An 18553-nucleotide genomic window follows, 5' to 3' on the forward strand; every position below is an offset into this window, starting at 1 on the left:
GGGCCCCTCGGGGCAGTGGGCGGGGCCAGGGGAGGGCAGCGGGCAGGGCCTCACTGAGGTTCTGCAGCACGCGGTCCCGCTCCAGCTGGGTGTCCCGGATCTTGTTCTGCAGCAGAACCAGCTTCTCCTCGTACTGGTGCTTGAGCGTCTGCAGCCGCCGCTGGCTGTTCTCCAGTTCGTCGATCAGCTTCTGCTTGATCTCGATCTCGCAGGTCAGGTCGGCCAGATCCGCCTGATAGTTCACCTCTGTGGGGCAGAGAGCCACCAGCCTGACCCAGGGCGCCAGGACCAGGGCAGGGGGTAGGGGGCCACGGGCTTTCCGAGTCAGAGGCCACAGGGCGATGCCCCGAGGCTGGAGGAAATGGCACACCCCACAGTGGGTAGGGCTGCCAAATGGGAGCGCACAGTTAATGAGAGGCCCCGGAAATGCAAAGCTGGGTGGTCCAGGCATTCCCCATTCTGACCCAGAGGCCACTGTCCTCCGGTCTACGTGACCCTGAGGGCAGCCTGGGTGGAGGTGGGAGGGGGAACGGGGAGCGCTTTGCAGGGCCCTGGATCGGAGATGGCGGCGGGGCAGAAGTGAGGGAGCTGAACTGCCCCGTGGAGGGGACCGAGGCACCAGAAAGACCTGCCTTCCAGGCCCAGCCCTGCAGCCACCGCACTGTGTAGACTATGCCACCCTGGGGGCATTCGGCTCAAGCTCTGCCAACCAGGAGGTGCCCCGAGGGGCTCCACGGGCCCCAAGGGCACACTCACCCTTCCCCTCAGCGTCTGAGTCTGAGTCCACCAGGCTCTCGTCACTGCCCGAGTCCTCGTCCTCGTCCTCACGCCCCTCCTCCTCCTCCTCACAGCCACTCTCGTCAGGCTCCTCCTCCTCCTGGGCACCAAATGCCATTAGGGTAGGCTGGTGGCCCCCACAGGAGCTGGATCCAGCCTCAGGGCCACAGGGCGCCCAGAAGCAGAGGCCAGTCCAGACCACACAGTGGGCATGTCAGAAGACTGGGGGACAGGATGGTCTCCGACAGGGCCCTGGGCCCACCCCCATTCTGGAAGAGAACCACCCAATCCCCCAGCAGCCTGGTCAGAGCCCCCTGCCTGCACTGGGATGAGGTGGGAGACTGAGGCATGGAGATCCCCGTGGTAACCAGGCAGCCTGTCAGGAGGCACCTAGCCCTCCCCTCCATGCACAAGGAGGCGATGGGGCCCCTCCCAGCAGAGATGGGGTTGAGGGGACAGGAGCCAGGGAGAGGCGGGTGTGCTCACCTCCTCCACCTCGTTGTCTTCGTTCTCATCCGTCTCCTCGCTGTTTTCCTGTTGGAGTTTCGCCCTCTTTTTGAAGGCCTTCTCTGGGCTGCCGAGGAGCGAGGGGAGGCCGGGTTAGGGGACCAGACCTGCCTGGGGGGGGCGCGGGGGCGGGCGAGTGGGGTGGGAGAGGCTGGTCCTGCCCAGAGGTCAGAGGCCCACCCAACGCTAACTGGAGGCTCTCCACCCTCCCTCTCCCCGGGGAGGTGGCAGTAGGAATGGGAGGGGGGCCCTGCCCAAAAGGCCAGTTTGCTCAGGGAGTCGCTGGGTAACCCTGGGCAGCGTCCTCCTGGGGGCCATCCCAGGACGCTCACTCGCCTCTTTCTCCGCTGCCTGATTTCCTTCTTCTTCAGGCGCTCCAGGTCCTGCTTGGCCCGGCGGATCACCTCGGAGGCATCCTCCATGGAGCTGGCCGGGCTGCCGCCAAAGCCTGGAGCCGCCGGAGAAGCACCCAGGGAGTAAGGGCCCCGTGCCGAGGCCCGAGAGAGGCTGCGACGAAGGGACTCATTCATGGCCTCGCTCTCCAGGAGCTTCGTCCTGCGGGGAGGCAGTGGGCGGCCAGCGTTAGCTGGGCCACCCATGCCCAGCCTGGCCCAGGGCCCCTGGGGGTGTCGGGCTGTGTCCCGGGGGGGGGGGCCGGCCTCACTCACCGCAGCTCCTCGATCTCCCGGATGTAACTCTGGATCAGAGCACCGATGGCCTCATTGCCGTCACCTGCGGGGGGAAGTCACAAGAGGACCTTCAGCTCCAAACTGGTGGCCTTGCCTCCGTGTCCCCCACAGGGCCGCATGCCCGGGCCTTTTCCAAAGAGGGATCTGCGTCTGGGAAAGGCTTGTCCTGTGCACAGGTCTGCACGAGCAGGTCAGGAACAATGAGACGCTGGACCCAGCTAAGGGTCCCTCCGGAGAGGGTGGTCACCATGCACAGTTCCTCACCACCAGAGACAGGCCACGGCCATTTACAAAAACTGGGTGGTTCATAGGTTGTAAAGCACAATGCTGGGCATGGAGGGGAAGTTGTGGGACATCCGGCCTCTGGCACGGAGGAGAGACTGCATTGTCGCCACACACGTGTGAGCGTGTAGAGAGGCACGCCCCCCGGGGAGCACACGGTCCGATGAGCTGCTCCTGGAGGCTCCAAGCAGCCGGGAGCCTCCAAGCAGCCGGCTCCAAGGAGCCGGGAGCAGGGAGAGAGGGTTAACCCCCCACTGTTCGTCGTGCACAAAAGAAGTCACGACTGACTGGAAGGAATGTACACGGAGCTGATCTGTGAGCTGGTCGGCTGGCCCGGCCTGTCCTGTCCCAGCCCCCCCCACATCTTGGCTGCAGGTGGAGAGAGACCCACCGGCCTTGGCCAGAAGCAGGCTGGCCTCCTGGCTCATGAGCTGGGTGACACGGTTGTTGATGGCATCGATGGCCTCCTGCATGGCCTTCACGCGCAGGCGCAGGGCTCCGTTCTCCTTCTGCAGCATGGCATTCTCCCGGAAGAGGTCGCTGTAGCCCTCGCTGCCGTCCTCCCCGATCACCCTCTTGCCCTGGGAGGAAGGGCAGTGGGGGGCAGTCAGGTGCTGGGCCCCTGACTGGGAGAGGGGAGGGGCAGCGTGCTGTGGCTCCCCGGTGCCTCAGGCTTCCTAGGACACAGCTCCTGCCTCCCATGCTCGGAAACCCTGCGGGGCTCCTGGTGCCAACAGGAAAGTCTGAAATTTGTGACCGACCCTCGCAGGCCTCCCTCTGTGCTGCCTTGACCTTCCTTTCCACTGCCCCCTTCCCATCCCCTCAAACTCTACCCCCAGGCTAGACCCCAGGGGCCCCAGGCAGGTGGCGCAAATGAGTCAGCCAGTCTGGGTGTCAGACAACAGGGAGCGGTGGGGATTGGAGTGAGCCGAGTGCCACCCCTGGTCTGAGAGGGGCCGCCACTGTGTCCCTGCAGCCAGCTCCATGCCCCGGGTCCGGGCAGCTTCAAATGTTTAAAGAGAAACGGAAACGACCCACTTTAAAACAAAACAGAAACTAAGTCACATTCTTTTAAGGTCGGGGGCAAGTCAAACCAAACCCCACTTGTGTGGCAGCCCCAGGCTTTGGGCCGCCCGCCAGTGACCCCTGCCTCCGTCACATGGGTCGGGGCACATCCCCCAGGGCACCCATTTTTTTCATCTCTGTTGCCTGTGTGTGGCACGTTCTCATCCTACAATGCCTGCTCCACTTGCTTTTGCTGACATCTCGCTCATTCTGCAAGATCCGGGTGAAAGGCTTCCTCCTCCATGAAGCCCTCTCTGACCAGCTGAGGAAGTAGGGCCAACTCCCTCCTGGGCCTGCCCCGGCCCCACCCACCACAATGGACAACCCATGTGGTCCCACCCACTCTCCTCCTGGTCTGGTGCCTCGGTCTAGGGGACTCCTGGGGTCCACACAGTGGACAGGCAGACGCGCGCAGAGCAGGCAGGCTGCCTCGGGGCCCTGCGAGGCGAGCTCACCGCCTTGTACTCCAGGAGCTCCAGTTGCAGGCGTGCGACCTCCGCCCGCAGGGCGCCGATCTGCTGGCTCGTCTTGTCCTGGTTCACCACCACCTTGTTCTTGATGTTCCGTGCCCGGTTGGCGTACTTGAGCGTGTTGAGTGTCTCCATGAAGTCCCGGTCTGAGGGGCTCACGCAGGCGATCATGATGGTCTGGCTGCGGGGCGGGCGGGAGGGGGTGAAGTGAGGGTCCAGGTGCCCGGCAGGTCCCGGGAAGCCTCAGAACGGAGCTCCTGCCACACCCCTTCCCTGGCTACGGTAACACCCGAGTACCTGGACCCCCCACGGTGCAAGGAGATGGCGCTGCCTCAGCACCAGAGTGCTGGCCCCCCATCTCCTCACCGTCTTCCATCTCTTGCCCCATCTGGGCTCCCTCACTGCCTTTAGGACCATGCCCCCCTGTTGTGCAGATGAGGAAACTGAGTCCCACCATGTTGGCCAAAGGTCATGGGGTGTCTCAAGGTGCCTGCGCCCCACCCAGCCCAGAGCCGGATGTCTCCTTGCCCTGGGGCCTTCACACTTGAACCCTCACATCCCGTTTCCCCAGGACGCCTGGCCTCCTGCCTCTCCCTGGGCGCTGGTGGGTACCTGTTTCCCCCGAGCGAGTCCTGCAGGAGCCGAGTGAGCTTGGAGTCCCTGTAGGGCACGTGGACCACCTTCTTGCTCTGGTCCCCCAGGGCGCTGATCACGTTGCCCAAGGCCAGCTGCGAAGACAGACCCCGGCACTGGAGAGGCACTGGGAGGCCCAGCGCAGCCCCCGAGCCCCCGAGCCTCCCCCGACCCTGCGCCTACCAGGCCGCAGTTGATGGAGATGCCCTCCTTGGCCCGCTCGCCGGTGGCCCCTGTCCGTTTCAGCCGCTCGGAGCCGGCCAGGTCCACAAAGTGAAACTTGGCCGTGAGCGTCTCATACTCCCTCCTGGGCGCCGTGGCCTCGGGAAGCCCGGGCACTGTGTCCGCCACCTGCAGGGGGAGGCGGTGGCCGGCTCAGAGCTCCGAGCACCCGCCCGCTGCTCCTGGCGCCGCCCCCTCCCAGGGCCCTGCCCCACGCTCCTCACCACGCTGCTTACCGGCTGGGGCTGGGTGCAGACCCGCACCTGGCAGATGTGGACGGTGAAGATGGCGTGGGAGCGGGAGCTCTGCACGTTCATCTGCGTGCTGGCCGTGGTGCGGGAGAGGGCGCCCTGCCGCAGGCACTGGATCAGCTGGGACGGGGGCGGGGGTGGAGGTGAGGGCTGGGGCCCCCATGGCCCCTGGTGCCGCGACTCCCGCCCCTCCCCCCCACCCCTCCCCTCCCGCCCGCCCCGCCCCGCAGGCTCGCTCACCTCCTCCTGGGAGTTGATGAGCCGGGTCGTCACGCCCACGGTGGAGATGCCGCCGTTGGCGTCCTCGTGGATCTTGATGTTGGACTTGCGTCGGCGAGCGTCGGGGTCCCGGGTGCCATCGAACAGGTCCAGGACCTCCTCGTTGTAGAGCTGTGCGGGGGCGGGCAGGGGGGGACAGCTGCTGGGCTCCTGGGCCAGGGGCCTTCTCCTGCCTGTGTGCCCACTCCCTCCTGCAGGCCTGGCAGCTGCAGCTCCAGCTCCGGGCTCCACCCCCTTTCTCGGGGACAGGGGTGGGGACATCTGGGCCCTGGGTGAGACGGTGCTGAGGCTGCCCCTCCCCCAGCAGCTACGGCAGAGCACTGGGGACCCACAGGGAGCGAGGGACCTCAGGCCCTACATACAGATGTAGAGAAGCCTGTGACTTGGACAAATCCTATTCCGTGACTGCCTGGGAAAGTTGGGGCGGGGATGTGCTCCCAGATTCAGGAGGGGAAGCAGAGCCCGGGGGGTCTAGGTGATGACCACCTCGCAGCGGGGGAGGCACATGGCTGCGTGTCCTGCACTCGGGAGAAAGGGACCCAGCCTCTCTGGGTGGGCCTGGTGAGACCGCGGGGGGCGGGGGGCCTGGCCAGGCCCAGTCAGCTGGTTTCAGAGGGTCTCAGCCTCAGACACACCTGCGTTCGTAATCGCTAGCAGGGGACTGTCACCTGTGGAAGGGCGGGGAGGCTCAGCGGGCAGGGCTGGGCTGGGGAGCGGGAAGAGGGACTGGGCAGCTGGGGCCGCAGCCAGCAGAGCCCTGCGGGGGGAGGGGCAGGCTGCTGTCCTCAGACATACGGACTTTACTTACGGGGACAAAAATACCCACAGGAAGGGGAAGAGGAAGCGGAAGGGGGCTGGTGCCCTGGTGTCTGCCTGTCAGGACAGACCTGGCATCATTTAACCCCTTGTGGTCCACCCTGGGACATGGGTTTTCTACGAAATGGCCTGGCCTTTGGGGATCTCCATGGTGACCAGAAGGAGAAAGGAGGAAAACCAAGAGAGGAGCTTATACAGACTCTCATCAGTGGGAAAGACAGACAGACACACAGACACACAGACACACAGAGGCAGTCTCTGAGTCCAAAAGTCCGGAAGGACAAGAAAACACAACAAAACCCTGTAGGGTCGTCCAAGGGAAGGGCAGCCCCCTGTGTGCTGGGGAAGAACAATTGCGGGGTGGCGGGCAGGGCCGCGGCAGGGCAACCCAGAGCGGCCTCCCCGCAGAGGGCCACCGGGTGCAGGCAGAGACAGGGCAGGTGGGGCCAGCACTCGGGCCAGGGGGTCTCCGGGCTGGGGTAGCAGACGCTGAGAAAGCTGCGCTGCCTGGTTCAAGCGTCCCGGAGGAGGACCCTGGGCAGGCCCACTGCCTTCCCGGAGACCCTCTGAGATGTCCCTCTCCGGGCCCCAGGTCCCCAGTGCTCTGTCCTACCTGCTGGGGGAGGGGCAGCCTTAGCACCGTCCCACCCGCAGGCGGAGCTGCCGCTGCCCGTGCCCCTGGCATCCTGACGTCTCCCTGAGGGAAGCGGGGCCCTCCTGGGGATGTTCCTTCCTGGGGTCATAGGAGACTCAGGGGTCAGGAAGGGCCTCCACCAGCGAGGGTCAGGGCAGACTGTCCGGAGGCCCGGAGGCCAGAAGGATGGGTGGGAGCCCCAGTTCCCACTACGTGCCAGGCCTGCGCTTCCTCTCGCGGCCCCTAAGGAAACTCGAGGTCGCACTGCTGCGCAGGGTCCTGAAGTGACTTGCCCAAAGTCAGGGTCGGGAGGGATCCCATAGCCTCATTGACTCAGGCCCTGCCGACACAGAGAAGAGTCCCACCCCATGGTCTTCCAGCCCTCACTTGGATGCTTCCAGCAGAGGGAACCTCATCACCTACAGACGCCTCCAGGGCTCCCTGGCCTCATCCCACGGCTCTGGAGGACAGCCTGTCTTCCATGGACTCCCAGTCCCCAAGGGTCCCTCCTGCCCGCCCTGTGAGGCCACGGTACCTCCAGAAACTGAGCGCTGACTTTGAACTCCGGCTCAGCCACTCCCTGCTCCTGCGCCCGCTGCTTGCGCTCCGCAATGCCCCCGAAGAGGTGCGCAATGGCCCTTGGGATGATGCCCTGCTCCTCCTCGGCCATCACCGTGTCGAAGCCGGTGCCCATGGTGTAGGTCTTCCCAGCCCCCGTCTGCGTGGCAAAGATGGAGGGATGTGTCAGCCCGCGCGCGTGCCCCCCGTTTCCTCGCCGTGACCTGCCAGCCTGGGCCCGGCTCAAGAGAGTCTCGAAGCGACACTCTGGGGCTGTCTCTCTGGTAGCCCTCCCTCGGTGGCATCCTCAGAGGACCGCACACCCTCAGCGGCTCTCAGGTGGGGCTCTCGGCATTGCCGGGGCCATGAGAGTGCGCGGGCTCACCTGCCCGTAGGCCAGCACGGTGGCATTGTAGCCGTCGAAGCAGCCCTCGACCAGCCTGCGGACGCAGGTTGTGTAGATGTGCTCCTGCCAGGTGTCCAGGTCGAAGACAAAGTCGTAGGTGAAGGCCTTGTCCTTCCCCAGCAGCACCTGGGGCTCCCCCGGGGTGACCGACGTACAGATGTGGCAGCCCTCAATTTTCTCCTTGGACAGCTGCGGCCGGATCCTGCCGGGGATGGGGTGGGGAACAGAGGGCCGGGGTCAGCCCTCCTCCCTGGCACCCTGCCGACACCCCCACAGCGGGAGGAAAAGGAAGCCTAGGAGCAGCCCCCCAGAGGGCAAAGGTGGCTTTTGTGAAAACACAGGGTCACAGTAGTAACATCGACATCACCCGCTGACACGTATTGAGCTTTCTGTCCGACCTGCGTGCAAAGGATTTTTGTGTGTTCATGTTAATGCACGTGTGTTCACGAGGCAGGTGTTGTCTGCTGGGGTTGGGAGAGTTTGAGTGTCCAGGGTTGAATAGCGCAAGGTGACAGGGCTAACCCCAGGTCTGTCTGACCTCGTGGCAAGGGGCCAGGTTGGGGACTGGAGGGACAGGCCGGGCCACTCCCGGCGGCTCAGCCCTGCAGCTCAGAAGCCACGCCCCTGTGCCGGAGCCTGGGGACCTTCCTGGGACCAGCTCTGGTTCCTCTCCAGCAGCCCAGGGGGGGTTAGGTTCTGGGGCTAGTCCTGCAGGCCCGGGTGGAGGCCAAGCTCCCTGGGAAGGGCAGGGACCCCTGGAAGGGACACCCAGCCTGCCGACACAGGAGGGGCCCACACCGAAGACCCTGCGGCGGGAGGGGGGGACACGACTCCCCTGGAAAGAGGAAGAAAACGTAGCAGCAGGGCTGAGGGGGCGTCAGCGGTGGACAGGGCCGTCTCCATCCAGCCTGGCTCCCCCGCCCCTTCCCAGCAGCCATTGCCATGACGATGCCGCCATGGCAACCAGAGGTGAGTCAGTGAGCATGTGCGGGGATTGGCAGAGAGCACCTCTCAAATGCCTAAAGTAAAGGGGGATGGGCTGGCGCTAACACTCCCGGGCCCACCCGAGGCAGCCCTTCGATGTCAGCACGGCGCACACAAGGCTCCAACGTTCACCCTGCAAAGACCCGAGCGAGACCCGCCAAGGGCCCGGGGCTCCTGCCATGGGGCCAGGGCTTCCCACCATCCTGTCCCTGCCCCGGAACGCCGCCGGCTACTCCGAGCTCACCCAAGTCCGCCCCTGCCCTGTGCCGTGGGGACAGGGGAGGGGGAACGCCCTGGGTGGGGCTGGGGGCGCAGGTCCTGCAGGCCCGGCTCTCCCACAGAACGTGGCCTGGGCGTTCCCAGAAGTGCTTCCCCTCGGGCCAGAAGCAGTCCCCTTGAGTCAGGGCTACCTGGACGGACGGCGATGGGACGGAGGCCCAAAGAGGGCCCACGCTCACCTACCCCGTCTGGCCGTTCCAGAGGTCGGGGTCAGCTGGAGCTAGCACCCAGCTTCCCAACGACCCCCAGAGCCCCCAGAGTGGTTTCCGCTGGTCAGACCAGACAGCCGACCAGCCAGCCAGAGGCCAGGGCCAGCAAAAGCCCCCTCCTGTACGGCACAGGGCAGCGGGCAACACCGATGGGCACTCTCCGCGTATGCCAGGCAGAGCAGGAGCCCCGCTACCCTAGTTCCACCCGGAGGGAGTGAGGGGTCCGACAGCGGCACAGGAGGGGCACAGGGGTTGGAACCCGTCTGTCTGTGGCCCTTCAGGGGCCCTGCCCAGCCATGTGGCTGAGGAGCAGGCTCAGCATGCAGTGGGGGTGGACACACATCACACGTGTGCCCAGGACAGAGCCTGGGGTCACCTGAGTGGGCCGCGGCGCCAAGCACAGGCCCAGGCAGGACCCAGAGCTCTGGCCCTGGGGCTGGCTCTGCCCCACACCTCTGGCACTCCAGACCAAACACATGCTGCCCCCAGCAGCCTGGTGCTGCAGGTGAGTGGGGCCTGGCTGGGCAGCCCGGGGGGCCCCTGCGGCTTTGCACCAGCTCCCAGGACGCGCTGCCCACCACCACACAGGATGGGAGTTCTGGATCCAATTCAAAGACCATTTAATTACCCCAGGCTGCTGGCAATGCTGGTGATTGGAGGAAATCGAATCAGGGTCCCTGGAGATTGGGAGCAGCGGGTGGGGCTGCTGCCCTGTCTGTCAGTGAGACAGACGGTTCTTCACCAGCAGCCCCAGGCCACAGGGTTGCCCGCCTGGCAGGAACGGGGCGGGGGGCGGTGTGGGAGGGGAAGAGAGCAGGGGATGCTGGGATGTTAGGGTCCAGGAGCAGTGGAGTCCGATGGGGGTTCCCCCGGGACCCCGCCATCCCATGTGGGGTGCTCTGCGATCAGAGAGAGCCAGCCAGCCACACACTGGTCCAGTCTAAGCACCCCAGGGTGTTTTGAAGGCTGCAGACGGGCGAGGGATGTCACCCAGAGGAAAGGGTGCGAGCTGGGAGACAGGGGCCGTGGCCCGGGTAAGGCACTGATTCCCAAAGCCGCTGACCTGGACAGGGGCGAGAGTGCCCGTCCCAGGAGTGCGGCTGGACAGGTAACCGGAGACGGAAGCAAAGGAGAAGTGAGGTTCTGGGGAGCTTTCTGTGCTGGTGCCGGGCTGGTATGTGCCACAGACAGCCTCCTCTCTCAGTCCTGCCCTGAGCAGGGGGCCTCCAGAGCCCAATTACCACTCACGGCCCTGCTCCTCCCTGGGGGCCTGGGGGGGGGCGGTCCACGGGGAAGCCAGTGTGCAGGTTGCTTCAGGACAGACCCAAGGAACTGCGGCCAGATCCAGGACTGGGGGGCAAGGGGGCGAGGCCCTGGCTGGCTCCAAGCGCACAATTTAAAGGGGCGCAAGAAAGTCCATGATGAAGGTCAACTACGACTTAATGCAACATTTGAGAACCTCGGGTTGGCCGACTACAGCCCATGGGTCTGCTCCCTGCTTTTCTCAGTGAGGTTTTCTGGGCCAAACCTCCAGTCTCATTTCCATCCGGGACCTCCTGAAGCTCATCTCAGGCATCTCCCCCGAGCACCACCCATCCGAGGCGAGGCAGCCCAGCGGCCCCGCTCAGAAAGGCCCGGAACCTCCCGGAACAGAGCCTGGTCTATGTGCCACTTGGCACCAGCAGCTGGAGCACAGTGGGAGCGGGGCAGGGGCGCGGAGAGAGGGCCAGCGCTTTTCAGCGGCAGGGTTTGGCACTGGTGCGGGCACTGGGCTTCCTCTGTTCCTGGCAGAGACTCTCAGACTCACCCCCACCGCCCCAGAAATGAGCACTCCGCAGGGACAGACCCTGGGCGCACCCCCAGCGCGGAGCCGACAGGGAGAGCTGAGCTCAGCTAGTCCTTGAGCGCCTGCGAGGACAGGGCAGGAGGGGAGGGCAGAGGAGACAGGGAGAAGGCAGCCGGGGTGCAGAGAGTCAGCCAAGGAGAAAACCCCGCTTGCAAAGGGTGCCCAGTGCCTCACGCTCAGCCCCAGGCTGGGGGGCAAGGACGGGGCCAACTCTCTTCCCCCCAACCCCCCCTTAGTGACGACGCACAAAGACAGCCGGTCACAGCCCCCCAGGTGCCACCCAGTGACCTTGGGGTCCTGGGGGTTTGCTCAGTGTCTCAGGTGAAATTAGTCCCACCCACTCAGCTGGCAAGGCCCCCCCTTGTCTTCTACCTACCTGCCCCCCAGTCTTGACCCTGAGCTCCTGAAGGTGCAGCCCTCGGAGTCTCAGGTCCCACCAGGACGCTGTGATATTAAGACAATGAGCCAGGACAACGGTGGTGTGTGGTCCCAAATCCCGACTCTTTCTTGGCCGGCAGCTGAGACCCCAAACCCCTCAGCTCCTTCGTGTCGCCCGGTCGCAGCCGCAGGACTTGGGAGCGAGGCCGCCTCTCTGTCCGACACTGTGTCTGGCTGCTCCGTGCGGGGCGCCTGGTGGCACCGACCGTTGAGGTGGAAGGCGGGAGCTTTTGCCCCTAACTGACCAGCGAGGGCTCGGCGAGAAACTGAATAAGCCAGTCCGAGGCCACGGGGCTGAGAAATAGCAAGGCCTTCCAGGCAGACACCCTCACTCGCCATCAGCCCTGAGGCCGGCTCCAGAAGGAGAGCTGGGGAGGGTCCCAAACGTGCAGCCATTCATGCGTGAGGCTGTTCACGTGTGAGAAACGCATGCCTCTGGGACTTCTGGGTGGGGAGACCCCCTCTCAAAGGCTAGGAAAAGAACCAGAGACCTGGGCTGGAATCGCCCCTCAGCTGGCCCAAATAACCAACTGGTCTCTTTGGAAACAGCCCCAGTGGGGAAAGCCTGTCTGTTCTTTTCTCCTGTGGGGCCCCATGACTGTCTGAACCCTGCAAGGGAGCCCCAGAGGCCGGTGGGACTACCTGGGAGGGCCATCACTCTGTCTCGGGGTGAACTGCCCTGAAGACTGAGGGACAGAGCAAACCCATGCCCAGCCCTCTGGGCCCAGCTGTGGAAGGCCCGCTGTGAAGGGGGGTGTGTTTGTGTGTGTGTGTGCGTTTGTGCATGTGCACACGTGACAGGGACTCAGAGCAGCTCCGTGACCTCTAGCCTGCCCGCCACACTGAGTCACGAGCCACCACTGTGACCTGCCTCGGAGGAGCCACATCAAAGGGGAACTGGGCCGCAGCAGTGGGATTTAGACAAGCCAGCAGAAAGAGCTTCCTGCCGCACTCGGCTGACCGGGAAGGGGTGCCTGGCAGTCTGCAGGCTCCTTCCTCGGACTCCCAGCCCCGGACGCCCCTGATGGCTTGGAGAACCCGTGTCAGGACAACCCCCACTTGGCTGAGGCTCTGACATGCCCGAGGCTGCATGACTCGTGGTGGTGGGGGTGGGGGGTGAAACGCCACCCCATCTGTGCGCAGACCTGCAGGGACACGGAGGAACCCTGCGCCAGGTCGGGCAGGGCCGCTGGAGACAGTGACCCTTGGAGAATGTCTGGACCGGTCCTGCCAGCAGCTGCCACCACGCCAGGAGGGGAGCGCTGGACCGGGATGAGCAGGACGAGCAGGACAAGGAGGGGGCCGCCGAGGAGGCCGAGAGCGCGTCCTCCTCCGGCTGCCCGCCCTGAGTGGCAGCCCGCCAGCCCTGGATCCCCGCTCTCCCAGGGGAGTCTGGCTCACAGACACCGTGGCTTTCAGTGGACTTAGCCCAGAGAAGGCATCTTCCCACAGAGGCAGGCCTCCTGAAATGGGGGGGTGAGGTCTTATGAGGGGTGCTGGCCCTGTAGCTGCAGGGCTGCAGTGTGGGGAGAGGCAAATGGAGGGTCCTTCTCTTGGCCTCTCAGACCCTCCCTGACCACCCGGCTGAGGGTGCCCTCAGAGAAAGGACTCAGCTGGCTCTGAACCCCAAATAAGAAGGCTTTGTACTGGCGGGGTCAAAGGGCACGGGTTAACGAGGTCCTGGCAGGCCTGGTGGAAGGGGTATGTCAACCTTCTCTGCCTGAGTCCTGCTGCTGAACACATTCCAGGAGCTCAGGAAGGGTGCAGGAAGGCTTGGGTGCCGACTCAGGGAGCCTGGGGTGCAGGACGGTGACCCCACTCCCCCCTGGGAGAGGTCCTTGACCTTTCTCTTTCAGTTCACCCAGAGTCATGCCCAGGGACAGGCAGTCCACCAGGAAGGGCGCTGGCTGCTGCCTGGTCCACAGCCCCCAGGGATCCCAGCCCTCTCGCAGGGCACCCCCAGAAAGGCTGGAACAGGCAGAAGGCAGGAAGCGGACCAGCCGGGTGGAGCGACAGGCAGCAGTGGGGACCTGGACAGACCCCAGCCTGCCAAGCGGGTGGCCCATCTGACTCCTCCATGGCCGGGCCCAGGAAGAAGCGAGAGCCCGGGTCGGGGACCCCGCTCCTCTCTGCTCCAGCGTCTCCAGCCACACGGCCCCACCCCCACCCCGGCATCTGGCAGGGGTTTCCCATGACCTCCCGGGAGACAGATCTGCCCCGAGTCAGGCTGAGCTGGAGCTCCCAGAGCCACGACAGCATGTGCATCTGGTGGGGACAGCTCGTGGGGACTGGGCCCTGGGGGCTGTCTCTGCTGAGGAATGCAGAGCAACAGGCTCCTGGCCTGAGAGCAGCCAGTTGCCGGGGCAGGGACCCTCTCCCCGCCACCCTGACCTGGGTCTTGGGAAAGGGGGACGCAGGCTTCTGTGTGGGAAAGAAGTTCCCTTGATACAGGGAGCAGGGGCTAGGAGCAGGGGCCACGGGGGGGACAGGCAGCCTTGTGCGAGCCACTGCACAAAGGGGAAGCCTGGACCCTCAGGCCTCCCCACACTCCTGCACGGCACCACTCCAGGTGCACACACTTGAGCAGCCGTGCACAGTAGGGCAGCCGCGCGCACTCAGACAGCTGTGCGCAGTAAGGCATTTGAAGAAACTGAGACTCCAGACTCTCGGCAGCGAGCAGCATGAGGAGGGTGTGCCTGGAAGGGACAAAGGGACCGTGCCTGGGACTCAAAATTGGCACGTCCCCTGCAACGGGAACCACCTCAGGTACCTCCTGGGGCCGCCCTGGGGTGACCTGCACACACACCTGGCACAGAGGAAGGTTGTGGAAATAACGGTGCTGAGCCACCTGAGGTGGAGTCCGTTCCCTCACAGCAGCCTCCTGCGATCAATTCTGCGATCACGACTGGGTGGGGGGGCGGGGGCGGGGGGTTCTGCGTCGGGGCCAACAGTTGCTGCAGCTGAAGCCACAGCCGCCACCACCCAAGCACACGTCACTATGCTCCTAATGACTACAGAGGGGTCTGCCGGCTGTGCCCATTCTGCGGTGGGTAAAACTGAGGCCCCGATGGCCCAGCCTGCCCTTTGCCCCCAGAGCTGTGAGAGTGTGGGTGCCGCTCCCCCGGCCCCGCCCCAACTCCCCAGAGGGTTTGAAAAGCTCCAATCAGCCAGGCTGTGGGGGGCGGGGGGAGGGTGCATGGTTTCCGGGGCCTCGCGGTTACCCCAGTCCACTTCCTTGTGATGACATAAACCCTGTTTCTATAGCAGGAGGCCACCACCGGGGCCTTGGGTGTCCACACGGCCCCCAGGGGTCCTGCTGGGGACTGCACGGGACACAGGTGGCCTTGCTTGGTGCTGACTGGCCCCTTGCACACTTGTCTGTGTCTCCTGCAGCCTCTCCGCCCCAAGTCACCAACTCTCCTGAATCCAGATTCAGACGTTGAGGACTTCAGAGCAGGGGTAGCTGAGGACAGATGGCAGGGAGAGCACGCCCAGCGGGGACAGAGCTGAGGGACTTTCTCAGTGTCCCTGGGGTCCCCGGCTGGCACTCCCCTTGTCCCCTTTCCAGTCCCTGCTCCGCCCTGAGGTGTCCACAGAAGCAGGGATGAAGCCTGTGCCCCCTCGGGCCGGCTGGGTCACCTCCCCCTCCCCAGCTGACCTACAGGGAAGGAAGCTTAAGGAGACCAGAGATAAGGGCTGGGCCGCACTGAGGGCGGCCCTTGGGGTGGGGCTCAGGGCTGGGGCCTCCGAAGGGTCTTCAGTAAACACACCGTATGATTGGCTTCCTTCCCCAATTTGAGCTATGCCAGCTTGCATTTCCTAACAGCTTCCCCCTCCCCCCTCTCCCCAGTACTAGTCGCCACTGTTGCCCGGGTATTGCTGGGTGGGCCAGGTGGCAGCTCAGGCTCACCTCTCTCCTACACCCCACCCCCAGACGGAGGCCAGCTCTGGGTCCTGATCCTGCACAGGGATTAATGGACGAGGGGATGGCAGGCAGGCTGCCGGGCTGGCCTGGCCTGGCAGTCTCTCAGTGCAGATGGTTTAGGGGCAGAGGGACCAGACTGCAGGGAGGCGTGGGGTGGGGCGTCCCGGGCTGGCTCACACCTGGACCTTCCTCCCTTTCCCACAGCCCAGGACCTGAAAGTTTCTCCCTCTGGCCCTGGCCCTGCCCCAGCCGGGGCCTGCCCTGTGGTGACCTGCTGGCGGCCAGCTTGGATCCTGTCCCAAGGAGATTCCCCGACAGCAGCCTTGGCACCCCCCACCCACGTCTCCCCTCAGCTAAAAGTTTCCCTGCCCCCCCAACACACACACACACACACAAGTCTGTCTCCTTGTCTCACTCCTGGCCTCCTGGTCCCAAGAGCTAGACCCAGCAAGTTTCTCTCCTCAGGACTCAGAAAGCACTTCAGTTAGATACAAGAAAGGACTTCCACAGAGTCAGAGAGACAGTGGCACCCAGTGCTGGCAGGCTCTCAACAATCCAAATCCTTGGTCCTTCCCATTCCACTCCGGCCCACCCCCCAGCCCTGCAGTGGCGAAAGAGGCTCCTGGGGGTGGGGATGNCCTGTCCCAAGGAGATTCCCCAACAGCAGCCTTGGCACCCCCCACCCACGTCTCCCCTCAGCTAAAAGTTTCCCTGCCCCCCCAACACACACACACACACACACACACACAAGTCTGTCTCCTTGTCTCACTCCTGGCCTCCTGGTCCCAAGAGCTAGACCCAGGGCTCACAGCAAGTTTCTCTCCTCAGGACTCAGAAAGCACTTCAGTTAGATACAAGAAAGGACTTCCACAGAGTCAGAGAGACAGTGGCACCCAGTGCTGGCAGGCTCTCAACAATCCAAATCCTTGGTCCTTCCCATTCCACTCCGGCCCACCCCCCAGCCCTGCAGTGGCGAAAGAGGCTCCTGGGGGTGGGGATGGGGGCTAGAAGGGGACCTAAAGACACGAGGGACTGCCCCTTACACCAGCCCTGTCCTCAGCTCTCTGATCAGAAACTGCCTTCTGTCCAGGCACTGTCCGCCTTCCACGGCCGGCTGCCCATTGAGGTCTAGCCTGTGCTGGGCTGGACACTCCTGCTGGGGTGTGAGTGGGGAGGGGTGGGCCCTCACCTACCAGGAGCCCTGAGACCTGGCTCTTCTGATGCTCGAGTCTCCCCACCCTCCACCCAGACCAGCAGCTCAGGCCTGGAGTGGGGCACCGGGATCTCCCGGGGCGATCCCAGCAGGGAGCAGGAAGCAGGGATGAAGCCTGTGGCCCCTGAGAGCGGGGTGCAGTAGGCAGGCCCTGCCTCCTTTCTGTGGCAGAAAGCATCCCGGCGACCTTCTGGTGGCGGGGGGGGGGGGGGGGAATCCTCACTCCTCTATACCAAGTGCCAACCCCAAGGGCCTTTCCCACCCCGGCCATGCCCTGGTCCAGCCTGGGGTCCCTGCCTCGGGGAGGGGGCTTTGTTTGTCTCTCTCGTGCAAGATGGAGTCTGAAGGAGAGCCCCTATGGTGGGGCACCCTCGCCCAGTCCTTCCCAGCCCTGGTTCCATCGTCAGGGGGGCCTTTTGCATGTACTCAGACTCCCCCACCACCACCCAGATGCCACATTTACACTTCTCACCACCCCACCACCCAGGCACCTCCCTCCCTCGACCTCTCCACTTCCTGCTGCAAAGTCAGCTCTGCAGCAGCCTGGCCCCACCCGCCCGCTAGACCACCAGGCACCTGCGGGCTCCCCTTTGTCTGGTGGGGCCAGCAGAGCCGAGCTCAGGAGGTGCCTGGGTGCAGCCTAGTGCACGGTTGGGGGTGCCTCTCTCTCCCTCCCTGGACTGCAGAGCCTGGGAGCCATCCCCCCTTCTCTCTGGGCGGCAGAGGGCTGATGAGGAGGCCGAGAGCACGTGCTCTGGGGCAGGAGGAGGGACGCCTTCTAGGTGACAGAAGGTCTGTCTAGGTGACCTTCCTGGGCTCCTGGAATATAGGTCACCTGCCGCAGATTCCCACCCTAAACCTGGACCCCAGACCCCCATGCATCACACAGGGCTGGGCAGGGCTGGGCGCTCCTGTCCAGCATCCCTGCCTCAGTGAGCAGGGAGCAGTCCCCAGTGGGCAGTCCCCAGTGGCCCTCTCCTACCCACGGACCCCTCTCCAGGAGACAGACCCAAAGCAAGAACAGCGAGAGGGGGTGTGGTGTACAGGGGCTCCACCCAACAAAGGGGCTCGGCTCACCTTCGCAGTGTTCCCCGACCTGCCCCTGTGTGCCCCACCCTGTGGAAGCCCCAGCTGGGTCCTGTCCCTGCCTCAAAGGTCAGGGCATCACTTCAAAACCCAGATAAGTCCATGCAGCCCTCCCGGGTCCATTTTATCAGAGTGCCTGAGCAGCGTACGCCGGGCACACCCTCCTGGCTCTTGCCGTGGAACCCCAGGGACCTCTCTTCCTCTGTCCCCAGCCCCCCTGTCTGCTTGGGACAGAGCCAGCAGGCTCCTCTGCCTCCCAGCCGAAGCAGGGGCCATCCCAGCCCTGCACTGATCTTTGTCTGCAGGCTGGTGGGCTAGGGGGATGCTGCCAGCTGGGCGGGACCCAAGGCAAAACCAGCCTGCTAGGGTAGATGAGGGGAAATTTCCCCCCAACAACCCGATATGAGACAGCAGCCCTGTGGGGAGGCGAAGAGGAAACACACAGACTCTCCGCCTGGACCAGGGCTGGGTGTGAAATACCGGATTTCCTTGTTTATTCGATTTTCTGATTATTAAGGGCTCCCAAGAGGGGCCCGAAATTACCACCCAAACAAAGCCACCTTCCAACAGCCCGCGGGTCCACGCGGCCCTTCCTTCGGGCGTGCAGGCTCCGGACCTGGCGGCCCTATGGCCACGCGACACAAAGCCCGAGCCCCTCGCGCCCGCAGTCCCCTACCTGACGGCCACCTTGACGCAGCAGTCCCCTTGGCCGGCCATGGCCCTGGGGCTCCAGGGTCTGGGCGTGGATCAGGGGCAGGGGTCCCGGGGCCAATGCCCCAGGCTGCGGTGGTGGCCAGAGCGGGCACCGCAGGGGGTACGGCGCGGTACCGGCACACACACCTCCCGCCTGAGCGCACCGCCCACCTCGCTGCCACCCGCGCGCACAGCGGCGCGGACAAAGGGGGCGGGGGCCGGCCCTGTCCAGGCCCCGCCCGGAGCTCAGGCCAAGACCCCGCCCTAGTCACGCCCCCTGGATGGATGACC

At 64.8% G+C, this 18553-nt stretch overlaps 1 protein-coding gene across 5 annotated transcripts in view; it reads right to left on the reverse strand.

The window, feature by feature from the left end:
- The window catches only part of KIF21B (kinesin family member 21B), a 33761-nt gene extending 15311 nt beyond the window's left edge, over nucleotides 1-18450 (reverse strand). For all 5 annotated transcript variants that reach the window (XM_037070486.1, XM_037070485.1, XM_037070487.1 and 2 more), the window contains exons 1-14: nucleotides 18246-18450; nucleotides 7569-7791; nucleotides 7161-7343; nucleotides 5137-5286; nucleotides 4882-5016; nucleotides 4607-4774; nucleotides 4403-4518; nucleotides 3776-3971; nucleotides 2647-2836; nucleotides 1953-2016; nucleotides 1621-1839; nucleotides 1264-1351; nucleotides 757-877; nucleotides 55-246 (exon numbers count right to left, since the gene is read on the reverse strand). In XM_037070486.1, the coding sequence (XP_036926381.1) occupies nucleotides 55-246; nucleotides 757-877; nucleotides 1264-1351; nucleotides 1621-1839; nucleotides 1953-2016; nucleotides 2647-2836; nucleotides 3776-3971; nucleotides 4403-4518; nucleotides 4607-4774; nucleotides 4882-5016; nucleotides 5137-5286; nucleotides 7161-7343; nucleotides 7569-7791; nucleotides 18246-18286 (2086 nt within the window). In that variant the 5' untranslated portion in view covers nucleotides 18287-18450. The remainder of the gene's footprint in view (nucleotides 1-54; nucleotides 247-756; nucleotides 878-1263; nucleotides 1352-1620; nucleotides 1840-1952; nucleotides 2017-2646; nucleotides 2837-3775; nucleotides 3972-4402; nucleotides 4519-4606; nucleotides 4775-4881; nucleotides 5017-5136; nucleotides 5287-7160; nucleotides 7344-7568; nucleotides 7792-18245) is intronic.
- Between the last annotated feature and the right edge of the window lie 103 nt (nucleotides 18451-18553).

This window comes from Sturnira hondurensis, unplaced genomic scaffold (genome assembly GCF_014824575.4).
Source record: "Sturnira hondurensis isolate 20B ecotype Veracruz unplaced genomic scaffold, ASM1482457v3 Scaffold0018805, whole genome shotgun sequence".
Classification (NCBI taxonomy): Eukaryota; Metazoa; Chordata; class Mammalia; order Chiroptera; family Phyllostomidae; genus Sturnira; species Sturnira hondurensis.